This window comes from Podarcis cretensis (assembly GCF_951804945.1).
Source record: "Podarcis cretensis genome assembly, chromosome: 1".
Taxonomy (NCBI): domain Eukaryota; kingdom Metazoa; phylum Chordata; class Lepidosauria; order Squamata; family Lacertidae; genus Podarcis; species Podarcis cretensis.
Genome location: NC_137170.1, coordinates 71,612,036 through 71,636,836, shown reverse-complemented (window position 1 = coordinate 71,636,836; position 24,801 = coordinate 71,612,036). Strand labels below are relative to the sequence as shown.

The window sequence follows — 24,801 nt, the reverse complement described above, 5'->3', positions numbered from 1 at the left end:
AAAGATCCTAAATAAGAGATTGCCCTTAAGATAAAGGGATAGAAATATTAACAGTGAAATTGAGTCATTGTGATCATCTCCACATTCATATTAACAAACTGCAGATAAAATCTTGTCCAGAAAGCCCCATTGTTAAATGGAAACCACAAAAGTTCACATAACAAAGAAGCTTGCTGTGCTCATGTTTACTGCAGGCCTTGGGTAGTTGCTAGGAGCACTGCTTTCAGTGGGATTTTTGCATTCTTGTCTAGTTCACTTCCTCAAGTGCTTGAACATTCCCATAATAAAATTGCTTTTAGACTGCCCTGTTAAACACACTACAGAGAACCCAATTCTGTCCAAGTCAGTGTAATGTATCCCTGTTTACGTCATACTGTAAATGTAACATTCTTTGGAGAAAGTTAGAAGGCTCTTATATCATATCTATGGTCTGGATATGCAGTCTGTACAACATAAAGATTGTACAGGTGTGCAATTCCCCATTGGATACACTCCAACATTTCTCCAATGAAAATAGGAATATTCTAACATACGTAAGCTAGACTCATACAGGCTTTCTCATAGTGGGAACGAGGGGGGAACCTTTTTTTTTTTGTAGCCTCCCCACCACATTAATAAATATGGACTAAGGGAGCATATAATAGAAATCTACAAAATCATGCACAGTGTAGAGAAGGTGGGCTGGGGAGAAATATAGCACTTTTCTCTCTTTTCCATACCAGAATTCCATCCAATGAAATTGAATTACAGAGGATTCTGTATTACAGTATTACAGGTAGATTCTGTTTTACAGGTAGATCCAATAGGACTGTTCTTGTGTTAAGGGTGAAGGGTTGCAGCTGCAACAGTATAGAGAATGTCAGCTAAGAAGGAGGTTCCTAGCTAGAAAATATGATAAAGTTATGCACAGGGAGGACTAAGTGTCAAGGAGTTTTAGCAGGTTAGCAATTTAGCAATTAGCAGGTTTTTTCTAGGAGCAGCTCGTGAACCTAAGTAGTGCCAATTCAATGGGGTAGCATTTCTGTTAATGTTGCAAATGGACAAAATTGTGCTACACTAAACTTATTGGTTTCACAGGGTAAAGAAAACCAACTCCTATCCCGTTTTGTAATTTTTTCTGGATAAGATGGCTGGCTTCTTCTCGCTCCTCCCTTACAAAAAAAAAAAAAACCTACTCCCACCATTCCTTCCTAATGTGTTTTAGCAAATTAATGATTTGTGAATCCTTGATTCAAAGCATCTATTTTACAGGCTGCCGTGAACATTCTTGAGGAGAGTGAATATGACTATCTATTGAAAATTAGATAACGTAATTAGTTGCTCATTTAGAAGCAGAGAGAAAATGAGTAATCATCTTAGTCTATTGCCCTTGTGTCTTATGGCCCAGTAGCCATAAGATAGCTTTTATTTCAACAACACAGAAGGGAGTTTAAGAATTAGATTCATATAATTGAATACATTCATAGAATAAGAGTGATCTAATCAAATTTAATAAAGTAGCTGAAAATTCTGTCAGAAATCATGTAATGTAGGAAACAAGGGTCAAGACTGTGCCTATGATGGGCAGTAAGCTTTGTTAGCACTTCTGGAGACGTATCACAGTGTGCTGTTTTATAACAAGTGGCTATATGTTTTTCAGAAGTTATAGTTTGGTCTACAATAATAAAAACTAGTAAATACCACCAACACAGAGAACTTCCATGTTGCAAATGTGTTCATTTCCATTAAATAATTAGAAGAATCAGTGGTGCGGTTGCCCACTAGACCTGGTGAGGATGCTAGGAGTTCATGGGGTGCAGCCAAGTTGTTTTGGTTTTCTCATCATCATCTTCCTCCCTTGCTATTGTGGACACTTAAGAACTTCAATTTTACAAATAGCTTTTTAATTTAAATTTAATTTTGCCAAAATGTTTTTTTACCATCACAACTCTGTAAAGTAGACCATTATGCAACTTGAGCAAAACAACAAAAAGAACAATGCTACTACCTTAATGGCTAACAAATTTATTATGGCCTAAGGTTTTAGGGACTAAAATCCACAGGATCAGATGTCTCATTTTTTTTTATCCATGCACACTTAAGGAATAATGCATTTTGCTAGCCTCTAAAGTGCTACTTTAGAGCACTTTAGAAACTACACTGCAGTTTCATTTCTGCTGTAAGCCATTGCTAGTTGTATAACATTTCTGAACAAATCAGATAAAAACAGCAAGATGGTTCCATGTAAATGCTGAATAGCATGGGAGACAAGAACTCAGAATATTAAAAACCCCACAGAACTCAGAATATTAAAAGCCAGGGGGCTAAGCAACAGTCTCCCAGCAAGTTCTGAAAGTTGCTCTCCAGATAGGAATGTAACCACTTCACAGCAGAGTCTCTAATTCCCAACTCAATCAGCCAATCCAGCATGGTCTATGGCAGGGGTTGTCAACCTGGTCCCTACCGCCCACTAGTGGGCGTTTCAGAATTCTAGGTGGGTGGTAGGGGGTTCTACGGCACAATCTGAATGCTCCTTACATCGAGCACTGGTGGGTGGTAAAGAAATTTTACCATCAAGAAAGATGCATTAGTGGGCGGTAGGTATAAAAAGGTTGGCTACCCTTGGTCTAAGGACGCGTGTGGCACTGTGGTCTAAACCACTGAGCCTTGGGCTTGCCGATCAATAGGACAGTGGTTCAAATCCCTGCGACAGGGTGAGTTCTCGTTGCTCGGTCCCAGCTCCTGCCAACCTAGCAGTTCAAAAGCACGCCAAAAAGTGCAAGTAGATAAATAGGTACCACTCTGGAGGGAAGGTAAACTGCGTTTCCGTGCGCTGCTCTGGTTCGCCAGAAGCGGCTTAGTCATGCTGGCCACGTGACCCGGAAAAACTGTCTGTGGAGCGGACAAACGCCGACTCCCTCAGCCTGTAAAGCAAGATGAGCACTGCAACCCCAGAGTCGTTCGCGACTGGACTTAAGTGCCAGGGGTCCCTTTACCTTTACCCCTGGTTATGGAAACCAAAAGCCACTGCGAGTCGCAGAAAAAATAGTAAGGTCACACTCTCCTCTGGTCTCCCAACCAGATAACATATCAGGGTAACCAAGGCTGTTTTAGTGATGGAAATGGACCATAATGAGATTGAAATGGATCTAGATAAGTAGCCTCATTTAAGAATGCTAGATAGCACCTTGCCCAGTAAAAATCTTTTCTTGACTTTTGTATCCTATGGATGTGCACATAGCTATAACCCACCAGAGGGAGCATGAACATAAGAATGAAAAAGTAACAGCCAGAGACATATGGAAATCTTAAACCAGGAATGGCGAGCCTGTGGCCCTCTAGATATTGATGGACTGCAACTCCCATCATACCTAACCATTAGCCATGCTGGTTACATCTGGTGGGAATTGGAGTTAAACAACATCTGGTGAGCCACAGGGTCCCAGTTCCTGTCTTAAAAGCAGCCATTGCTTCATCTGGGTTTGGAACGCTAAGCAATATAAAATTTACATTGCATTCCAAATGTTTTCTCTCTATGCTATATTTTTGCATAAAGTTTATGTCACACGCTATGCTCATTGTATACAAACAGGATACAAAAAGCTCCAAATCAATTTAGGTCTCATATGAGAAAACACTTTAAGGCTGCTGTCCTAAGCATAATCACATAAAAGTTAGACCTACTGAACTGTGTGGGACTTACTTCTGATTAAAAATGCTTAACTGCTGGGATAGTTTTTCCTGATTCAGACAATTCTGTAAAAGCTACAAAGACAACATTCTAGTTTGAATTGTATAACAGTAACAAAACAATAATATACGAAAGTGCAGTAATATTTCTGCAGAGAACTGTGAGTTTATGAAAAAGACTTTCCATGTTGCCTTATGGCACCAGGACTGCTTAGTTCAGGAAACAAGAAGGTTCTGAAATAATGTATTTCCTTAAAGTTATGTACTCCCCAAAAAAGAATAAAAGGCCTGGAAAAATCCAAGACTATTGGCAGACTGAAAGCCTAATCATTGCTGCCACCCAGGAATCTGATTCTTTCTCTAACTCTGAAGGACAAGATAAAGTAGCAGGCATCTATTCATTTGACAGGCACCACATTGGGAAGGAAAGTCATTAGGAACTTTAGAGCAAGGTGTCTATTGCTCCCTAACATCTGAATCAGGAGATATGAAAGCTCTGAATATATGAAAGCTCATATGAACATATGAAAGCTCTGGATCAGTATCTGAAGGAGCCAATAAACTTGATTCCTGGAAAGATGGAGTCTCTTTGGATAGGTAGTTTCTGTGTGCAGGAGATAGGCAGCTTATCAGTTGCAAGATAAGAAAGAAAAGGTGCATAGCTTGGGGATACTCCTCAACACATCTCTGTCACTAGAGTGTCAAGTATCCTCTGTGAATAGGAGTGCCTTTTACCTGCTCTGCCTATTTCACCAGCTATAGCTATTCCTGGAATAGCCTGGCCACTAAAGTCCATTTATTGCTAATCTCAAGGCTGGATTACTGCACTCTGCGTGGGGCTTCCTTAAGGCCTGGATCAGAAGCTTTTGCTGGTGAGGAATGTGGCACTTAGACTGTGGATGGGGGCACATTGCCAACATCATGTGGCATTTTTTAAAAACATCTGCACTGGCTGCATATCTACGACCAAACCAGGTTCAAAGCCATTGTATTAATTTTAAAAGCCTTAAACATCTTATGTCCAGGGTACCTTAAGGACAGCCTAAACTCTTCTACCCCGGCTTGATCACTGAGCATCATTAGTCTTCCCCAGAGCTGGCAAGGCTCACCTGACAGCAACAAGAAACCGAGCCTTTGGTGTTATCAACCCTGTCCTGTGGAATGCTCTGCCAACAGAGATTCAGCAGGCACCCTCTATTTCAGCCTGCAAAAAACCTTTCTCTGCTACCAAGTTTACACAGGCAATTAAGAATACATCTGATTTTAATTTTTAATGCACTTTTATTCTGTGAAGATACTATTGCTGTAAACCGCTTGGAGATGGCTTACGCTATAGCAGTGTATAAGTGCTTTTATAAATAAATCAAATGAATAAATAAATAACACGTGCATTTAAAGCTGCAACATCACTGCCAGAGGAGCTGTACCTCTCCTCCGTCCTCCACAAGCGTGCCTACCCCGCGTATATATTCATGCAACGCCTTAGATCGATTTATTAAACTATAATAGCAGAGTAAGCTGCCACCAGCCTCTACGTTGCTTTTGCTGCTGCTGCAGCCTAACCCGGCCGGCCCCTCTGAGAGCGGATAACACGGCAGAATCTCCGAATAAGTCACTTGTGAGGGACCCCAAAGGAAGCTGGCTGACAAAAACACAAGCAGGTCCCTCCTTCACCCGGCAGCCCCGAAAAGCGCCCACAAGCGGCGGAGATGCTGCGCTCCCCTCCCTGGAAGCGGCCGCTCCGGGCGCCCAAATGCAGCCGGCATCCTCTTCGTCGTCATGGCAACCGGACAACTTGCAGCCTCCCTCCCTGGCTGCCACCCTCCTTCCCCCTCTCGCCCCTCGCTTCGCAGCGGCAAACGCACACACCTCACCGACCCCACTGCCCTGCCGTGGCGGCGGCGGCTTTTTCCCGCCTCTCGGTCCCCAGCCGGCTCTTCAGCCCCTTCGCGCATGCAGAAACTTTTCTCCACAGCCGCACAGCCTGGGCACCGCGGGTAGTACAGGGGCCTCGCAGGGACAAAGTAGCGCAGAGCGCGGAGACGTTCCTCCCTGCAACCCCCTCCCCCCCCCCGCCCTCCTCAGAGGCCGGCCGGCCCCACCTCAGGGAGGAGGAGGAAGAGGAGGAAGGGGCGGTGGGACTTTCCCGTCTCCCCTTCGCTTTTCTCTCGGTAACAGAAGGGCGGGCGCTCTGAGAGAACTTGGTCTTCGCTTTGAAAAAAGTTGCATTTCAAAAACCGGCTGCAGCCGCCGCTCTGCCCCACCATTCCAGCCTCCAAGGAAATTTAGCAGGGCAATCTGGGAAGTAAATCGCATTGAATACCGTGGATCTTTCCCCTCAGAAAAGCGTGCATAGGCTGGGAGTCTCTCAGCTCCCTGCGAAACTTGTCCGTTGGGATTGTCCTCTTTCTGATTTCGCGAGGCTCACTTGGCTCCGCAGTTTTTATTGCTGCTGCTGCTACTGCCGTGGATGCTCTTTCGCGTATAAGGAGTGGTGTGCTCAAGACATGGCCCCAGGAAGCAGGAAAGAGCCAGTTGCACCGAGTACCATAATGTGCAAATTCTGCACCTTCTAGTTCCTCACTTAGCAAGGCTGCTTTGTAAAGTTTCAAATGCCTTGCAAGGACATACAGTGTAAGCCGCAGACTGCCCCCCTGGCGCAGGGTTGTTGGAAACGAGGGTTAAAGGAGCTTAGGCCGAGGTGGGGGGCGCCCAGCCCAATATACTTCGGTATCTGCAGGGGGGACAACCCCACTAGCTCCCACACCTCAGTGCAGCTTGCACAGGAGAACTATAGAATTGTAGAGTTGGAAGGGATCATGAGGGTAATCTAGTCCAATCCCCTGCAATGCAGAAATGTTTCACCCAGTGTGGGGCTCAAACCCATGATCCTGGAATTAAGAGTCTCATTGCTCTGCTGAATGAGCTCAGATTATCGTGTCCTGTAAATCAAATGTCCCACTCTGATGCCACCTTTTAACAGCGCCCAAAATATGCCTGCTGAGACACCCTCCTCATCTTGCCTCAAAACAGGATCACTTCTGAGCTTTTTAAACAACTTCTAACTGTGTGGCACTACATTATCTCTTTATTGTAGCAGGAAAGCCCTCAACTGACACCAACAGCACAATATACAATTTGCATAAGGGAAAGTACAATCTTGCTATGAGGAATGGGTGCTCTTTGCAACTCTTTACCTGTTATTATGCGATCCTTATGTCAGGAGTTCCTAAACTGTGGTCCATAGACCACAAGTGCTCTGCAAGTTTCATTCATGTGGTCCACAGTGTGTCTATCAATTTGTGGTTGAAATCAATAGACATCAATCACATCAAAGATTCATGTTGATTTTAATTGTATTTTAATTGCTTTTATTTCTTATATTGTGTTTTTTGTATTACAGTTTCAATGTTATGGACACACAAGGTAATAAGACATAAAAGAAGCAGTAAAATACAACTAAAATTGTACAGCATCTAGCACAGCATATTACAACTACTACAACAGTCAGGAAAATCATCAAGTGGTCTGTCAAGACCCTCAACAATTTTCAAGTGATCCATGTGGAAAAAAGTTATGTCGAATAGAAGGATGTTGTCACTGAAAATTTATATGTGCAGAAATAACATGTGATACAGTCCTTTCTCGACTGTAGCAGGGTCCAACTGCAAGTGCATTCCTTGCACATTTGGATCATGAGTAAATCAGGTAGATGACTCATCTTATTGACGTTAGCTTTTCATGTATAGAAAGGGAAACATTCAAACACAGTCTGAAGTAGTTACATAGATACACAATCTCCCAAGGAAGAGGTAACAATTAGCATGGGGGAGGTAGGTGTGCATACACATTCCATCTTTTAGGTGGTGTCACCTGTGCTAAACGTTCTGGTGTATCATTTGGTCTAACAGAGATGAACAAAATTTTATTGTGCTTGACACTGAAAAATTGTCCATCGTTCAGGGGCAGCCAGGAGCATATCCTTGAAGAATGCAACCTGTATTTATTTAATAATACAAAATAGCATTACCGTAAGCACTGAACAATGGGCTGTGGTACAGTGACCTTTTCCAAGGTCCAAACTATTGTGAGCCACAGTTGCAGGTTAAATAAATGATATTTACCTTAGATAAATGAAATGGTCAAGACAAATTCCTGTTGTAAGTAAGTACTACAATAAAAAAAAATTGTGTTTACCAGTGCTAGCTATAGTAACAATCCTGATTACATCATAATCTTTACACAGCAATTCTATATGTGTCAGAAGTTAGCTAATTATGGTGCCAGATGTATCTCTGTGGAGAAGGAATTCCACAAACTAGGAGCTGCCAGAAGGATTGCCCTTTCCCAGGCCACCACCAACAGAACTTCTGAGGGCAGTGGAACTACGAAGAGGGACCTATCTGCCAATTTTAACATCCAAGAGGTCTGTGGGGAAAGAGACAGTCTTTCACATATTTGTGGCCTGAGTCATTTAGGGTTTTATACACTAACTTAAGCATATTGAATTGGGCCCAGAAATTAATAGGCAGCCAATGCAGCTGTTTTAAAGCCAGGATTATATGAGAACTAAATGGAAACCCAGCCAGTAATCTGTCCACTGCACTTTGGACAACTGAAAATTCAGAGCTGTTTTCAAGGGCACCTATTATCCAATCTGGAAGTTACCAGACCATGGAGTATTATGGCCAAGTAAGCTCTGTCCCAAAGTCGCCATGTTAGCAAACCAGCGTTAGCAAGAAATAGACTCTCCTAGCCACTAACGGCACTTGAGCCTCAAGGAACCATATTGAATCCAGAGTACACCCAAGCTATGAACCAGCTCCTTTCAGGGAAGTGGAACCCCATCCTCAACAAGCTGTCTTCCCACCTCTTGGACTCAAGAACTTGGAACACGTAACACCTCTGTCCTTCCAGGATTCAACTTTTTGGCCCTCATGCAGCCCATAACTCCCTCCTAGCACCTGTCTAGCACCTCAACCATCACTCCTAATTCAGATGGGACTGAAAGGTAGAGTGCTATCCTTATACTCGTGACACTTCACTCCGAATCATTTGATGACAGCTCCCAGTAGTTTCATACAGTTGTTAAATAGCATGGGGAACAAGATGGAACTCTCCGCAACACCACAGCAAAGCTCCCATACTAACATATTAGGGCTGCAATTCAAAGAGATGATACCAAGCACATGACAGAGAACTATGCATGCAACTGAAGTTTTACTTGCTGCTTCAACCGCAGCAGTTCCTACTATCAAAGGGCTAAGTGACTGATCACATTTTAAAGCGACTTGTTCCTTCAGCAACTGCAAGAAGTTCTCTGCAGCATCCATATTTCACATCTTCAGATCACAGCCAAGGCAATTATGTTCTTGCTTCTTGACAGTGCATATGCTGGATAAATACATTTTAAAAATCTCTCATTGTAATGTTTAAACATTGCCCCATTACAAGTATAGTTAAAAAGAATGCATGGTGGTTTTATGATATATTATCATTCTTTATGCAGTCTTGTTGACCTAGTATCACAAGCTAGTTGATTCATCAACTCCTGGTTTCTCCCAGAATGATTTTTAAAAATGTGATTTATTACATGTAACTAATATGCTAATTCATATGTAGCACTTGTAGCATAGAGTAGCCAATGATGGGTCCTTAAAGAAAGTGATGTACACTCAAGGAATACACACACACATATGTATTAAAAACTCCCTTTCCCTTCTTTGTGCATATAAGGAGTGGTTCTAGTGGTGGTGGTCCCTACTACCAAACAAGGTTTATCTGTTCCAGCCTCCACATTGAAAACTTGAGTGTATGTGAAGTATTTGGTCCTCCCAGTGTGATGCTGTGACTGTTCCAAGTTTGGTTTGCTTTTTACCTGGAACCATATGAACACATGGCTATGCTAATGTAGGATTTTACTCTGATGCATTTTGAAATTTTGTCGCTGCTTACTCTTTTATTACTCTGTTTCACAATGTGATTTATATGTTGTTAGCTTTGTGCACTGATAGGTTTTATCTAAACCACTAACATTTGTTTTCATGAATATGATTCCCCATTTGAGAAGCAGTAAAACCACTTGGTACATCATCTCATAGCAACACTTGCTGCTATTTACTCTTGGCAGAAGAGAATAGGTGCCTTTGAGACTCAGGCTTACATAATGCAGCTAAAACGGCAGGCTTTCATTTTTGGACATCTAACTCACATTTCCCTTGAGTAAATGTCTCTGCAAATATAGATGCAAATATTTTAACTGTATTTAAATAAAATACATATACAGTACCTAATAAAACACAGCTACTGCTGCAGTTTTCTAGGGGGTTTTTATTTCATACCCTGCCCCCTTTCTATAATATCACACTCAAGGCAGTATGCAAACAGAAATAGAAATCACACAAGATTAAACCAATCCTAGCAATAAAAAATAAATAAACAGTAAACGCAGCATTATAAAAACTCTTAGCAACAGGAAGCTAAAACATAATCAGAGGGTCTCTTACTATGACACGTTTGCCAAACTAAAACAGAACCCTTTTAAAATTAGGCAAAGTGAGGACTAAGTTAACCTTTCCCAGCATAGTAAATATTCTGTAGTTTACAGGCAACTACTGAAAAGAACTCCCTCTCTCTCGCCCACTCCTTCTACACTTCTCTTGGTAAAGAGACAGTGCAGAAACTGATCATGAATTTCAAGTAGGTTCATGGGCGGGGGGAATAATTCCTGAGAAGCACCATTATAGTAAAAGCAGTTCTGAAGTGTGTCAATTCCTAAACTAAGAATAAGGATTACTGTTATTCAGAACCCCTATGAATTAGCATATAAAATGAAATGGGTACAGAGCACCTTTCACTACGGTACTGCACATATACAAAAAGTAAAACACAAAAACAGCTTAGGAACTGTAAAACAATGGTACCTGATATTTTTAAGATTAGATAAATTTATTGTCATTGTCCGTATATACACAGTATACACAACAACGAAAATCAAACACCCAAGACCGGATTCACATACACATTTGCACGTATCTCCAACACTCTCTGACAGGGACGCAGGTGGCGCTGTGGGTTAAAGCCTCAGCGCCTAGGGCTTGCCGATCGAAAGGTCGGCGGTTCGAATCCCTGCGGCGGGGTGCGCTCCCGCTGCTCGGTCCCAGCGCCTGCCAACCTAGCAGCTCGAAAGCACCTCCGGGTGCAAGTAGATAAATAGGGACCGCTTACCAGCGGGAAGGTAAACGGCGTTTCCGTGTGCGGCTCTGGCTCTGGCCAGAGCAGCGATGTCACGCTGGCCACGTGACCCAGAAGTGTCTCCGGACAGCGCTGGCCCCTGGCCTCTTAAGTGAGATGGGCGCACAACCCCAGAGTCTGTCAAGACTGGCCCGTACGGGCAGGGGTACCTTTACCTTTACCTTTACCAACACTCTCTAAGGGTGGTAAGTTATCAAAGCTTTTGTGTCCTGTTTTGATGTACTGTACAGGAGAATGGTGCTAAATGTTTACAGGGCCAGGGTAGTTTAATATCAAAAGTTAACTGTTATAGAACTGCCAATTCCCTTTTGTAGGACAACTGAATAACCCCTGGTGTTATTTCAGAGATGGTGATACATTTTCCAGTTCTAAAATAATTACTGCCACCTGCTGAAGCAGCAAATAGTAGTCTGTGGATGGGAAAGTAATAAAAATGGGTGGGTGGGTGGAGCTGTGCTGCTTCATTGTTGGTGGATTTTGATAAGGGTCCTCTTGAGAATTCAGAGAAAACCTTTTGACTAAAGGATTTTAAAGAGCTCACAATTTTTAAATAAAAAAATCTCAAATTTAGTTCTTGGTTTTTCTACCAAGACTTCAGAGTAATAATAGGACTACTTCTGTCTTAGAAACAAACATTATAGCTGAATTACAAAACAAACATTGCATTTGGCCTACATGAACTGTGTCCTTGAGTATACATGACCCAGCATGCCCTTCAGGGCAAACTGGAAGCTTCCGTTGCTGCAGAACACAACAGCCTGCCTCTTAAAAAGAGTAAGTTCTAACAGAAAAGCTACCAAAATATGTTTCAGTATCTGCACTGGATTCCTATTATCCACCAGGGCATAATTCTAGGTATTGATTGGCTTTGACTTTAAAATGTCTAATGGTGCAATCCTATTCACACTTACCTGGCAGTAAATTGCTGGGTCTTACTTTTGAGAAGATATATATAGGATTACACCATAACGCCTGAGTCTTAAATACACTTACGAAAGATACTCAGTGCTCTCCTCCTCTGCAACTAATTACTATCTCTTACAGCTGATAGGCACACCATTTTAGCATTTCCACCCTGCAACATTATTTAGACAGCATGGATAAGAAGCATTTTTTGTGAATGTTCTAATTCACATCTGTTCAAAACTGTGGTACAACAGATAAAAGTGTTGGGCATGGAACAGGGAACTGAGGTCCAAATTCAGCAATGAAGCTTTAGTGGATGATGTGAACCAGTTACTCTATTTTAAACCAATCTACTTCATATGATTCATTGAGGATAAAAGAGGATTACCCAAATATTAACATTTTAACAAATGTGAAAAACTAATAAAGACATGCTGCCAAACACCAAACATATTTTAAATGAATTATATTACTACTATTTGTAAAACTGGTGGTGGTGGTATTCATTATATTTTTTAATAAATCTGTTCTGTGTATGCATGATTTAAATTAGTATTTGTACTGGGTGTTTTTTTTAAAGGAATACTTTTTCATTCTTTGAATGAGTTAGATACGAATGATAGCCAAGGGACACAGGCAAGGAAATAATTTAGACTCAACGGTTTAAATTCTTTTTTCAATGTTTCCTTTATTTATTTTTTCAATGATTGTTTTATTATACAATAAGAAAAGAGACAACTTTTTTCTACAGCATTTATTTTGAGCCATATTAACATTGAAAACAGAAAAAAATATTCAGGTGTGGCTAGTAATTCTATAAACTCTCGCTTAACGTGTTCTCTATTATAACAACCATGGATACCATATTCAAGAAATTCATATAGACTGAAAAACTCTCTTCATTTACAGCAAATCTAGTATAACTGGAAACTCACTACTCTTTGGGGGAGTTAAAATGACTCTCCTTTTAAAGAGTCAGAGGAAAACCAGGACATCTAAGAAGACCACCCCACCCCACCTGCAATCACACCTGATCCCAACTAGCAGTATAGCAATTGGGATTGGGAATGAGGCTAAAGAGAGACTGCAGGGGATGTATTATGGATGAGGCTTCACAGAGTGTTGTGTGTGGCACAGTGGGTCAGTGCATCTTGCTGTTAACCAGAAGGTTGGTGGTTCGAACCCACCCAGGGACAGCTGTGGGCAGGATTCCTGCATCGCAGGGGCTTGGACTAGATGAGCCTCAGGGTCCCTTCCAACTCTTATGATTCAAAGAAGACATGAGGGTTGAGAGCTTGAGGCATTATACTGAGTGAAACAACTGTATCTCAGCTTCTGCTATGATTTGTCTGCAAGGGATTCCTTCGCATTTTAAATTTTACTGCTCAAGTGGGAGGGTGAAAAAAGGCTCTGAAAAACTGATGCATCTCAGAAATAGCCTTTATCGGTCTCACTCCTATGTAGTCAGGCTCATTTCAGCAATTGACTGGCTTCATAATTATCCTGTATCTGTTTGCAGTACACATAGACAAGGGATTAGCATAAAGAGAACACAGGTATAATGTGAGCTGCTGGTATTAAATGGACAGTCAAACTTCACTCCACCCACCCTCTGCTCCCCATGTTGGTTGCACCAATCCACTTCTGGTGCACAATCACCCTAGAGAATTGAAAACAATGGGGGGAGCTCCTTTCCTTTTCTAGAATCAAAGAGTAGAATTCCTGAATGCAGTTCTCGTGTTATTTCTTTACACATCACTTTCTAGTAAACACAGAACCAAGAACTCTCTGCTTAACTCCATGGGAAGCATTGCTTCAACTGATGTCCAGAGATTTGGTCTTTGGTTGCCACATTTTGTTAGCAAGACAACATAACAATGGCTATAAATTGCATTGGGAACAGTGCATACTCATACCAGATGAATTTTGGATTCATTTTTTTCACTAGAGGAGACAATAGGCTTAGACACTGCCACATATGGTAAAATTGAAATGGACACTATAAATATGTGTGGAATTACTAGTGATGTTGCCAGATGGCTGTTTCCAGCTACAATCTATTAAGCGATGAGAATTTATGAAATAATTTTAAGAACAGCATATCAAATGTCCTATTTTTATTATTAATAACTATTGCATATGACAAAACAGTAGTGTAAACACAAATTGTTAAGACAGCATATAGCTGTCTTACTACCTATTAAAATTACATTACACTGAAAATGTAATCTCCCCATAGGATCTAAAAATGAAATTGATTGACCACTGCTATGAAGTTCAGGTGAAATATCTTAAGAGACATTTTCTGACTCCCCTCTTACGCACATCTTATTTTGATTGATGTTTTGTTCTTTGCGGCACTCCACACGTCACACCTGAGAAAGACCTTTAGCTGGCCAAAACATTGGTCTTTTAGTCTTTTCACTTTCCTGTGTACAAAGGAAATAAATGGGCAAATTGTTAGAGAAGCTAGTCTTTTCAAATATTGTTTCACACTCCATTTTACTTGGCAAAATAATTAGGTAGCTTGCAAGACCTTCAAGCACTAACCTGTTTACAAAACTGAACATGAAGAAAGAATCACCCTGGTCTGACTGAAGTTTATTAATACAGTACATCCCTAAGCATATTGTCAAAGCTTTATATTAAAAGCTGTGGAAAGAATTAGCTTTGGGGCCACTAAACAATCAAGTTTTGTTATGTTCTGTATTGCTTTTGTATTCTTACAGCGTGCCGTCGCCTTCTTTTGGGCTGGATACACTCTTGTCTGTATGAGGGCCACTGGAATCCCTTGGGAGCCACTTGGCTATTTTCATGTTCCTCTGAATCAGAGTCATCTTGCTGCACCGCGCAGAACTGCTTTTCTGGGTAAATGTCTTTTAACTTGCTTTCAAAGAATATTTCCAGGCATCGTCCAGCCTCAGCTACCTCTGAATCAGGCTGCAAGAGAAGGCATCATAATTTGTTACGACAGCATGTGGTTCACTTAGTAAGACATGCTCTCTCTGTTGCTAAATCTATGAAACTCTTGATTTATTATTATACTCATCATTTGAAGAATTGATACAATTTACAGTTAAATAGAAAACAACCACCCAGGAGAATTATCCGGCACAGAGTGAGAAGAAAGGTCAAGGCAATGGTATATGAAAATAAATAATACTATACATTAAATAAGAATCTTTCCAAAATGTTAAATAAACCACGGGTGAGCATGGGAAGGCTGGCTTCTTAGTGGTATTAGGAAATAAACGGGAACCAGACATTGGGAGGAAAATCAGGTTTTTTAGATTACCTATTAATGGTGAGTAAATTTCTCTAAAAGATCAAGGTGCTGAACCCTACAGAATTAGTTTTGTAGATAGCAAATATCTAAGGACAAGCCAAATAATATTCCAAAGCCCCAGCACAGAAGGCAGGTTTTCCTGGTATGTTATCGCCATTGTTCAGGTGCAACAGCCAAAGGCAACACAAAGGCAAGGATCAGCCAATTTATTCAATGAGTGACAATAATCATGGGCAAGGAGGATAAATCAGGTTCCTGTCCATTCCTTTGAAATAACTTGCTATTTTTTTTAAAAAAGAAAAACCTTCAAAGCAGAGGATCCTGTAAATGAAGATAATGAGAATGTAACATAATAGAGAATAATAGATTTTCAGCACCACCTATTGTGGTCTCTCACTCCAGAATTACTGCCAGTATTTGTAGTATTTGCATCTTTTGTCCAGAATACTGAGAAATTGCCTTTGATTAGTGGCTAAAAAGGTAAAGGTAAAGGTACCCCTGCCCGTACGGGCCAGTCTTGACAGACTCTGGGGTTGTGCGCCCATCTCACTTAAGAGGCCAGGGGCCAGCGCTGTCCGGAGACACTTCCGGGTCACGTGGCCAGCGTGACATCGCTGCTCTGGCCAGAGCCAGAGCCGCACACGGAAACGCCGTTTACCTTCCCGCTGGTAAGCGGTCCCTATTTATCTACTTGCACCCGGAGGTGCTTTCGAACTGCTAGGTTGGCAGGCGCTGGGACCGAGCAGCGGGAGCGCACCCCGCCGCAGGGATTCGAACCGCCGACCTTTCGATCGGCAAGCCCTAGGCGCTGAGGCTTTAACCCACAGCGCCACCTGCGTCCCTACTTGCTATCTTTTCTCTAGGTTGCTATTTTTTCACACTATGTTGAGATGGAGAGGAATAGTCACTGCCCACATTATTTGCCCAGGTGATGCAGTGAATTCTGAATTGCAAGAACTTACATAGTTGAATGTTGCACAATTCCAGAACATAAGGCGCACATCTGCTACCAGCTCATCAGCGGTGGAGTATTGCAGCTTGTTCTTTTTCTGGAGCTTTTTCCGGATGGTGGACAAGTCCATGGGCCTTTTGATGATCTGATAATAATGTCGAGCCTGTAAATAAATATCACAATCATTCTTTACAGCTAAAAGCATTCCTGTGAAGTAGGCAAGTGTTTTTTCTACCTTGAATATGTTTTAGATTCACAGTTTTGTTTTTTATACATGTTTATTTATAAATCCCTAACATCACAACACAATGCTATACATAATTATGCAAAATAGCTTTAACATAACCATAACAATAAAGTGCACAACAATTTACTGTACATTAAATAAGAAAATTCACAAACACAGTAAACACATCTGCTTACCCACAACCATCAGAGACTGCTTAGGCAGGGGAAATGTCTTCATCTAAAATCCAACCGATTTTTTTTCTGGAGAAGTGGCGGTTGAATTACTGAGACAGCTCTCTGACTCAGCAGTCCCTGATGGTTGTTGCTAAGTAGATATATTTAATGTGTTCATGAATTTTCTCTTTAACGTGTAGTAAATAATTGTGAATTGTTTTATTTTAGATTCCTTTCCAACATGGAATATGGCTTTTTCACAGCATTTACTGGGTCAACATTTTCAATGAACTATTCAACACATCCTTATGATTCCCTTCCTGCTCAAGCGTTGTTAGCTCAGACACTATTAGCACGCATACACACACACACACACGTACAATGATGCACAGTGGGCAAAAAATTACATTTACTTACAATGAAATGTATTTTCCATTTTGATGCCAGTTCTGGTTTGGATATTTTTTTTTTAGAACTCTTCACTGTTCTTTTTTTGTGTGCTTCTAAATAATTTTGTGTTCTCCAGAAACTTGGCCACCGCATCACTCACTACTAACTAGATTATTTATGAGTAAATTTAAAAGCACTGGTCTCAATACAGATCCTCCAGGGACCCCAATGATTACCTCCTTCCACTGTGACAATTGTCAATTTGTTTCTGCTCTCTGCTTCCTGCTCTCTAACTAGTTACTGGCCCCTCATTTTATCCCATGACTGAAAAGCTTGCTCAGGACACTTTGGTGAGGGGTTTTCTCATCCCACCATTTGGTGAGATGATGCAGTGAGTCAAGCCAAGTACAGTTTTCCTTAGCTGACAAACGTCAGGCTTCTGATGAGATAAGATTAAAGGAGCTCAGCTTTTCCTGCTTGGGGTGGGCGGCGGCAGAATGGGTGGGAAGAGACAGAGAGATATAATAGCACTCTATTTATGATTATAGTGACAAAACTAGAGAAGTGGAACACTTCTGAGAAAGAATACTGTGAAGTAGAAAGTAGCTGTAGCCCACCATCTGAGCTGAGGGTGCCTCCAGACTGTCACTGTTTAGCAAGAGATTCAAGCACATACTGTAACTTAATGTCTGCACAGTTAAAATTGATTAAAGAGCTCTGTCACCCTAGTGCAACACATCTACTTTAGAAGAAGAAGAAGAATTGGACTTTTGCAGTTAGGAAAGTGATGGGGAAATGCATTGACAAGTGTGAGATGAATGAATAACTATACACCGTAAATACCCCAAAAGCAAATCAGGAAGAATGCTCAATAAACAGGTCATCTGGAGGGTTCCTAAGATCATTTTTTTAACCAAGCAAAGCTTCCTTCATACTGAAAAGCATAGGAAAAAGATGTGAAATTAAATTCTGGTAACACTTACCAGAGGACTGACTGGTTCATGGAATGGAAGACTCAGGTTGTTGCAGAGCAGTGAAAGTATAAGTTTCTCACACTTCTGTAAAATGTAAGTTTTAAAATTAACTTTGGTTATAAAAGAACTATATGAATACCTGCATTAATAGTTGATATTTTGGCCAGATACTTTATTTCTCAGTATTCCACTCACACCCAATTCTAAATCAGGTTTCTCTACTTGCAAAAGTTGGAGAAACCCTTGGCTAATTTTCACTAAGCATATATTACCATTACAAAAAAGCACAAGTTTCTGTTTCATTTGCATTGCTATAGTCCAACATTATAGCAATTATATTAATTTTAAAAAATCTCTTAAATAAATTTTGTATACCGCTGAATTGTAGAAAACCTCAAATTTTTGATATAAACTATATGCTTCCCCCTCTATCCTCTCCACCCTCCCTGCCCCCAAAACTGGGATGTGTAATTTGGTCCTGACTTATGTTCAGTGTAGATGGAGTCTACTGTATTTTACTTCACATTTTTATTCTGTGTAGTTTTCCTTGGGGCATTTGCACATATTGTAGAGACAATGTACATGTCTGGAAAAGGAGGGCTCAAACATTACTCAAACATGTTTATATGCTTCTGTTGATACTGGACTTACCTTCTGATCATAGTCATCAAGGCCATAAAGTATTCTTGCTGGCATTAGCGTGTTACTGTAGCTAAAACGTGTGTTTTCACAGTCATATGCAACCTCTGGCTTCTCTACATTGCGACAAAGCGTGCACACCCATTCGCCCCTGGAGCACAGAAGGAAAATACAACATCAGATTGTTGCTGTAGATCACTGGTCCTTGAATTAATATGCCAATGGCAGATGCCTAAGAGGAAGCCTTAACACCATGTTGGAGAACAATTCTCCTTTCCTGGTCACCTCAAGCAGAAGAAGCCCATTTTGATGGACTGTGTATTTTCTTTAACAATCAATGTGTTTAATTGAGTACAGGCATGGATGCAACAAGCAAACAGCAGGAGTTGAAAAAAGAAGCTGTGATGAAGTTCTTTTTAACAACAACTAGACTGCAGTAATGGGGAGGGGGGAGAGACATGAACAAACACAGGAAGTCTCTTCTACTGCTCCTCTACCTTGCTATCTTCAATATTTGACATGGTTTTCATCACAGACAAGAATTACAACGCATGACTTCCCACTGTGTTAGTTTCTTATGCGTTCCATACCTAACATGAATCAAGTTCTCTGGTTTCTTCAAAATCCACCAAAACAAATTACTGTAAAGCAAAAAGATGCCAATATATGGATATTATGTGTGTCCCTATGCATGTAGCATATAGCATGGGAAGAATTGTAGCTCTGTGGTAAAAAAAAATTCTTTGCACGCAGGTTCAATCCTGGGAAATAGTCCTGATTGAAAACCTAAAGAGTTACTGTTCGTTAGTATAGATTGTGCTGAGCTAGATGGAACAGTGTTCTGACCTGGTATGGTGATTGCAAACCCGCCCCCCATCCATGCTATATCAGATTATTTCAGGGTGTACTACAGTCAATAAAAGGGACGCGGGTGGCGCTGTGGGTAAAAGCCTCAGTGCCTAGGACTTGCCGATCGAAAGGTTGGCGGTTCGAATCCCCGCGATGGGGTGAGCTCCCGTTGCTTGGTCCCAGCGCCTGCCAACCTAGCAGTTCGAAAGCACGTCAAAGTGCAAGTAGATAAATAGGGACCGGTTACTGGCGGGAAGGTAAACGGCGTTTCCGTGTGCTGCGCTGGCTCGCCAGATGCAGCTTTGTCACGCTGGCCACGTGACCCGGAAGTGTCTCCGGACAGCGCTGGCCCCCGGCCTCTTAAGTGAGATGGGCGCACAACCCTAGAGTCGGACATGACTGGCCTGTACAGGCAGGGGTACCTTTACCTTTACTTTACAGTCGATAAAATAACAATACAACATAAACAATAAAACCTTCTAAAAATTAATACACCCCACAAAATCCAATAATCAGCAGAAAAAGCAACATAAACAGCTCAAATAAAACAGTAGCTAATTTCGCCAAATGGTTGAGTTTATAGACAGGACTTGACTTGGCACCAAACAAAGCTAATGATGGTGCCAACACAGGGGAAGGCATGACACAACCAGGAAACTATAGTGGAGAAGGCCCTCTCTTTCACCTCCACATAGAATACATCTCCCACAGGGGGGACACATAGGAAAAAACCTCTCCAGCAGATCTTTATGCCTAGTTAAATATAGGGAAAGGCTCACCCTCAAACATCCAAGTCACAAGGCATTTAGGGCTTTAAATGTCATCACTAAACACCTTGAATTTGGGCTGGAAATGTATTAGCTGACAGTGCAGTTCCTTTAAAACTGGTGTTTATATCCTGCCCTTCCTCTCCAAGCTCAAAGACTGAGGAGTCTTTATGTTTTAGCAAAGCATTGCCAGGTTATCAACTTTGTAAGATTAGAGAGACCTTGAGCCGTTTCTTGTTCTTGCCATCTTCGCCATTTGAAGATCGCTGAACATAGGCCTCTCTGAGATGGAAGATGCACCTCCTGGCTGCCTAATGTCACTTACATACCAGTAGCCACCAAACGTCTGCACCCAAGTCCCAAGATATCCTGTTGATCATCCTGTGAGCACTAACTGGCAGCAGGACACTTTTCAAATACAGCCTCTAGTTACAAACTTAATTCATTCCGGAGGTCCGTTCTTAACCTGAAGCTATTCTTAACTAGAGGCATGCTTTCGCTAATGGGGCCTCTTGCTGCCACTGCGCCGCCGGCACACGATTTCCATTCTCATCCTGGGGCAAAGTTCTAAACTCAAGATAACTCTTCTAGGATAGCGGAGTTTGTAACCTGAAGCATTTGTAACCTGAGGCGTTTGTAATTCGAGGTACCATTGTAGTAAGCATCCAACCTGAAAAGAGCCACTGAAAGCCATATATGAAACCTGAGTGTGTGGCACAAAGTGGATTAGATTCGAAGAAGTGGACCTTGAAACATATACCAAATGGAGCAGATATTTCATGTGCTATATGTACTCACACAGGAAAGCTGAGCAAGGCAGGAACATGGCATGAAAGATGGAACACCTTTGGGCAGTAATCACAGCACAATAGCTCTCCTCCATTCAAACAAACAGCACAGAAGTCCTCGTTCTCAATCGGGTGGTCTTCCTGGGTAAGCACAGATTTTTTCATACTATTACTGAGCCTGTGATCTACAGAAGGATGCAACACTGGCTCTGTCAGTTGACTTGTGGGGATTCTCCTTTCCTCCGTGTTCTCAGGCTTGAGATTATGTCTTTCAAGTGGATTTCCTTGATTGACCTAGGATGAAAAGTAACATCTAAATTAAAGCAGCCTACAATTTTCACATGCAACTTTTGAAATAGTACAGAAGATTAAATGCAGTGAATAAACGCCTCAAGGAAAGCAGCCTTTACTGCATTCACAATTGAGGATTCCTATCTCACAGTTTCTCTGTAACGCATAGCACATTAAGTGCAGTAATTCCCTCAAATGATATGGTTTGGGGGTGGGGAGCTCTAACCAAGATGTCAAGTATATTTGCATTGTCCCCAGTTACATTCATTAAAAATTATGCCCGAAGCTTTAATTGGTTTAATCAATAGATTAACCAACTAATTAGTGAAACTGAGATTTTGTAGCTTGTATGGCAGCATGACCTTCAGAATAGCAGAGCCCCTTCTTCCCGTGCCAGATATATTGGAAAAGAAATGTTAAAATGTACCCTCATTCCAGTTTGAAGCCAAACCTAGAAGACGTTTAGATAACTTTTGATAAGTAGTGGGATATAAATTATATAAGTAAATTTTTAAAAATGCCTTTCACCTTGAAAACACCACAATGTTTCTTCTAGCACTGTGAATAGCAGACAATAGACAGATTGTACTCAGTTGAAATCAATATTGCTAATGTCTTTTCAATCTAAATCTTTCTCAATACCAATGGAATGTAACCTGCACGTTTTTAAAGTGGTTTCAACTCTGGCATTTTGTTTGAATAGCATTTTTCCTCCTCTGGTTCCAATTTCCATGGTCAGTGGAAGCTTCTGTTTATTACACTGTATGTTCTCTTACTCACAAAAAAACTAGCCCCTTCTTCAATATTTTGGCTCCTATATTGAAGTCCTGATAATATGCAAATGTATTGACATTTAATCAACCAATCAGTACTGTATAAATCCAGATGATTAAGCAGTTTCAAAAGGCTTAAACTGGTTGATAGCCACAATCCCAAATGATATTCCTGAGAAATGTAATGTATCTGTTAATCAATCTGTTGTTGTTGTTGTTGTTGTTGTTGTTGTTGTACCACCCTTCATGTGCAGATCTCAGGGCAGTACACAACATAAAATTACAATGTTAAAATTACAAAATACTTAATAAAAATAAGAACAAAACCAAAACAATAATCCCCCTCCCATAACACATTTAAAAGGGTATTGGATGTTAATTAGCCCAAGGCCTGGTTGTAGAGGAACGTTTTCGCTTGGCACCTAAATGTGCATGAAGTCCCCCTACGGTTAAAGACAAGGTCCACTGAATCCAGCAGAAGGAAATGTAGTCCGCACAAGGTTGGTGCTGAGGATTCAGCCTTCAGTCTAAAGACCCGAATTTTTACACTCATCACCTTGCATCCAAAAGTGTTTGAAGCTATACTGTGTGAACAAATGCTTGTCTACACTACCTGCAAAAACCAGCTGAGTTTTCGATACAATACGATATCTTTATTGTCATTGTCCCTTGCGGAACAATGAAATTGAAAAACTACATAAAACTACATAAAAACTACATAAAACTACATAAAACATTCAAAAACCCCTAAAAAAACTCTAAAACCCCATTTTAAAATACACTATACTACAGAGACCCCTTATGCTGCGTTTAGAACCAGAATTGCATTAGCGTAGAAACTGTTTTTCAGGCGGCTAGTCCTGGCCTTTATAACCCTATACCTTCTTCCAGAAGGCAGAAGCTGAAAGAGATCATTTCCGGGGTGTGTACTATCATGTGCTATCTCTGCCGCTTTCTTATGGCACCTGGCAGCATAGATTTGATCTAAGGTGGGAAGAGTGCACCCAATAATTCTCTCTGCAGTCTTTACAATCCTGGATAGCTTTTTTTTTTCCTGGCCGTGCAGCTCCCAAACCACACACACAGACCATAAGTTAGTACGCTCTCCACAGTGCAATGGTAGAATGCCATCAACAGGTCCTTTGAGAGATTGTTTTTCCGGAGGATTCTCAGAAAATATAACTTCTGCTGTGCTCTTTTCACCAGGTCTTTGCTATTCTCTCCCCAGGTTAGGTCGTCTCTCAACTCCATTCCCAGAAATCGAAACACTGAGACCTGTTCAACGCACTTCCCCTCAATAATACGTGGCTGAATATTCAATTTACATTTCCTAAAGTCCACAATGATCTCTTTTGTTTTCTTTAAGTTAAGCAATAAGTTGTTTTTCCTGCACCACTCCCCCAACTGCTCAACTTCCTTCCTGTAGGCCATCTCCCCCTCTCCAGCCGTAATTAAACCAACCACCGTTGTATCATCTGCGAACTTAATGATCTTATTACTGGGGTATTTGGGGGCACAATCAGCTGTATAGAGCGTGTATAAAAGCGGGCTCAACACGCACCCCTTCCTGGCTCTCCCTGAACCCAGTCCACCCAAACAAATGCCAGGATCTATATCAACTAGACAGGTTTAGACGTTTCTTAACAGATGTTCATGAAACTACAATTCACAATATTCCATGGATTAGGTAACACACTATAAAACTTAAGTACATCTTTCCCCAATGATCAGTTTATACCACTGTTAATGAGATATTTAGCACCCTTTGAGTAGCACAACAGTTTTTCTATGCATATTGTATGCGAAATGTTTTAGTAGAGGATGATTCTGCTTACACTTAAACAGAAAAATGCTTTGCATCAGTTTCAAAGTTTTTTATTACTTAAACAGAGCAAAACAGATAAACTTTAAATTTTTAAAAATGCTGTTTATTTTTTTATTACAGGGAGAACTCCTATGCAGAGATCACCCCAGACAAAACACTTGGAAGTGGGTGTAAGATAAAAGTGTCAGCAGGTCCTATAGAAAGTCAAAGTCACCTGATGCCAAGCCTGGGCGGTACTCAATGAATTTTTTCTACTAGTGCAATGTTTAGCACTAGCTCAAGGGGATCCCCCCTCCTCCTCTTGTCCCCTTGCACACTCCCTTTGCCTTCCTCAAATCTACTCTAGAGAGTTGGGGAATAAAACAGAACAGATTTAGGGGGACTGTAGGGGGAGAAAGCGAGAATGTTCTGTTGTGCACAGAGAAATTCTGGCACGGATGGAACGTTCACCTTAGTGCTCCATTGAATACAACCCAGCAATTATCAAAGAAAGGTTTCACTTGTTGTGTACTGCTGTTCTGATAAACATCGAGGGCAGGAATAGACTTGAAGTCCATTGTCTCCCATTCACACAAGCGCTCTTAGTACTTTCAGCTTTCGTTAAGAATAGTGCAGGGAACCACCTATTCTTTTCTCTGCAGCATCCCACACTACTTGCCACTGCCAGTACAGTCTATTTCTTTCTGGAAGGAAGATGCTTCCAGCTTTTGACCTACATACAGTGTTTTTGTTTCTGTATATTTTCCCCTAACAGCAGCTTGAGATGGGGGATTTAGGTCAGGGAAATGGCATGGGGAAAAGCTTACCCCTGTCCCCAGTGCTGAAGTTCTGAACTAGTTCAGGGGCCTCTGCAGCTGCTCATAAGTAAACATGAAGACATCAAGAGATATGATCACAGATCTTACTTGTCACTCGTAGTCTGGCCCTAAGTATATTCAAATCTGCTGGTCAAAGGCATCAGTGAATTTGAATGTGTCAGGGTAAAATAGAAGCAATGCCAAACAGCAACCAAACGAGCTGAATTGAGCTGAGCTTA

General features: G+C 41.3%; 2 protein-coding genes and 1 long non-coding RNA gene across 18 annotated transcripts in view; 1 reads left to right on the top strand and 2 right to left on the bottom strand.

Annotated features, from left to right (window-relative positions):
• The window catches only part of STK33 (serine/threonine kinase 33), a 57,203-nt gene extending 50,860 nt beyond the window's left edge, over positions 1–6,343 (bottom strand). For 5 of the 15 annotated variants that reach the window (XM_079966317.1, XM_079966316.1, XM_079966318.1 and 2 more), the window contains exon 1: positions 5,539–5,764. The gene's annotated coding sequence lies outside the window, so the exon portion shown is untranslated. Of the gene's footprint in view, positions 1–5,538; positions 5,774–5,992 lie in introns of those variants that run through there. The other 10 variants (XM_079966321.1, XM_079966314.1, XM_079966322.1 and 7 more) reach the window with 6 other exon arrangements.
• A 7,588-nt stretch (positions 6,344–13,931) lies between these two features.
• Positions 13,932–24,801, bottom strand: part of TRIM66 (tripartite motif containing 66) — a 52,297-nt gene continuing 41,427 nt past the window's right edge. For both annotated transcript variants that reach the window (XM_079965883.1, XM_079965882.1), the window contains exons 15-20: positions 20,887–21,170; positions 18,485–18,623; positions 17,843–17,917; positions 16,078–16,230; positions 14,557–14,769; positions 13,932–14,258 (exon numbers count right to left, since the gene is read on the bottom strand). In XM_079965883.1, the coding sequence (XP_079822009.1) occupies positions 14,199–14,258; positions 14,557–14,769; positions 16,078–16,230; positions 17,843–17,917; positions 18,485–18,623; positions 20,887–21,170 (924 nt within the window). In that variant the 3' untranslated portion in view covers positions 13,932–14,198. The remainder of the gene's footprint in view (positions 14,259–14,556; positions 14,770–16,077; positions 16,231–17,842; positions 17,918–18,484; positions 18,624–20,886; positions 21,171–24,801) is intronic.
• On the top strand, positions 14,557–24,796 carry LOC307211014. The gene is made up of 3 exons (XR_013836245.1): positions 14,557–14,697; positions 20,891–21,021; positions 23,886–24,796. It is a non-coding gene; the product is annotated as an uncharacterized lncRNA (long non-coding RNA).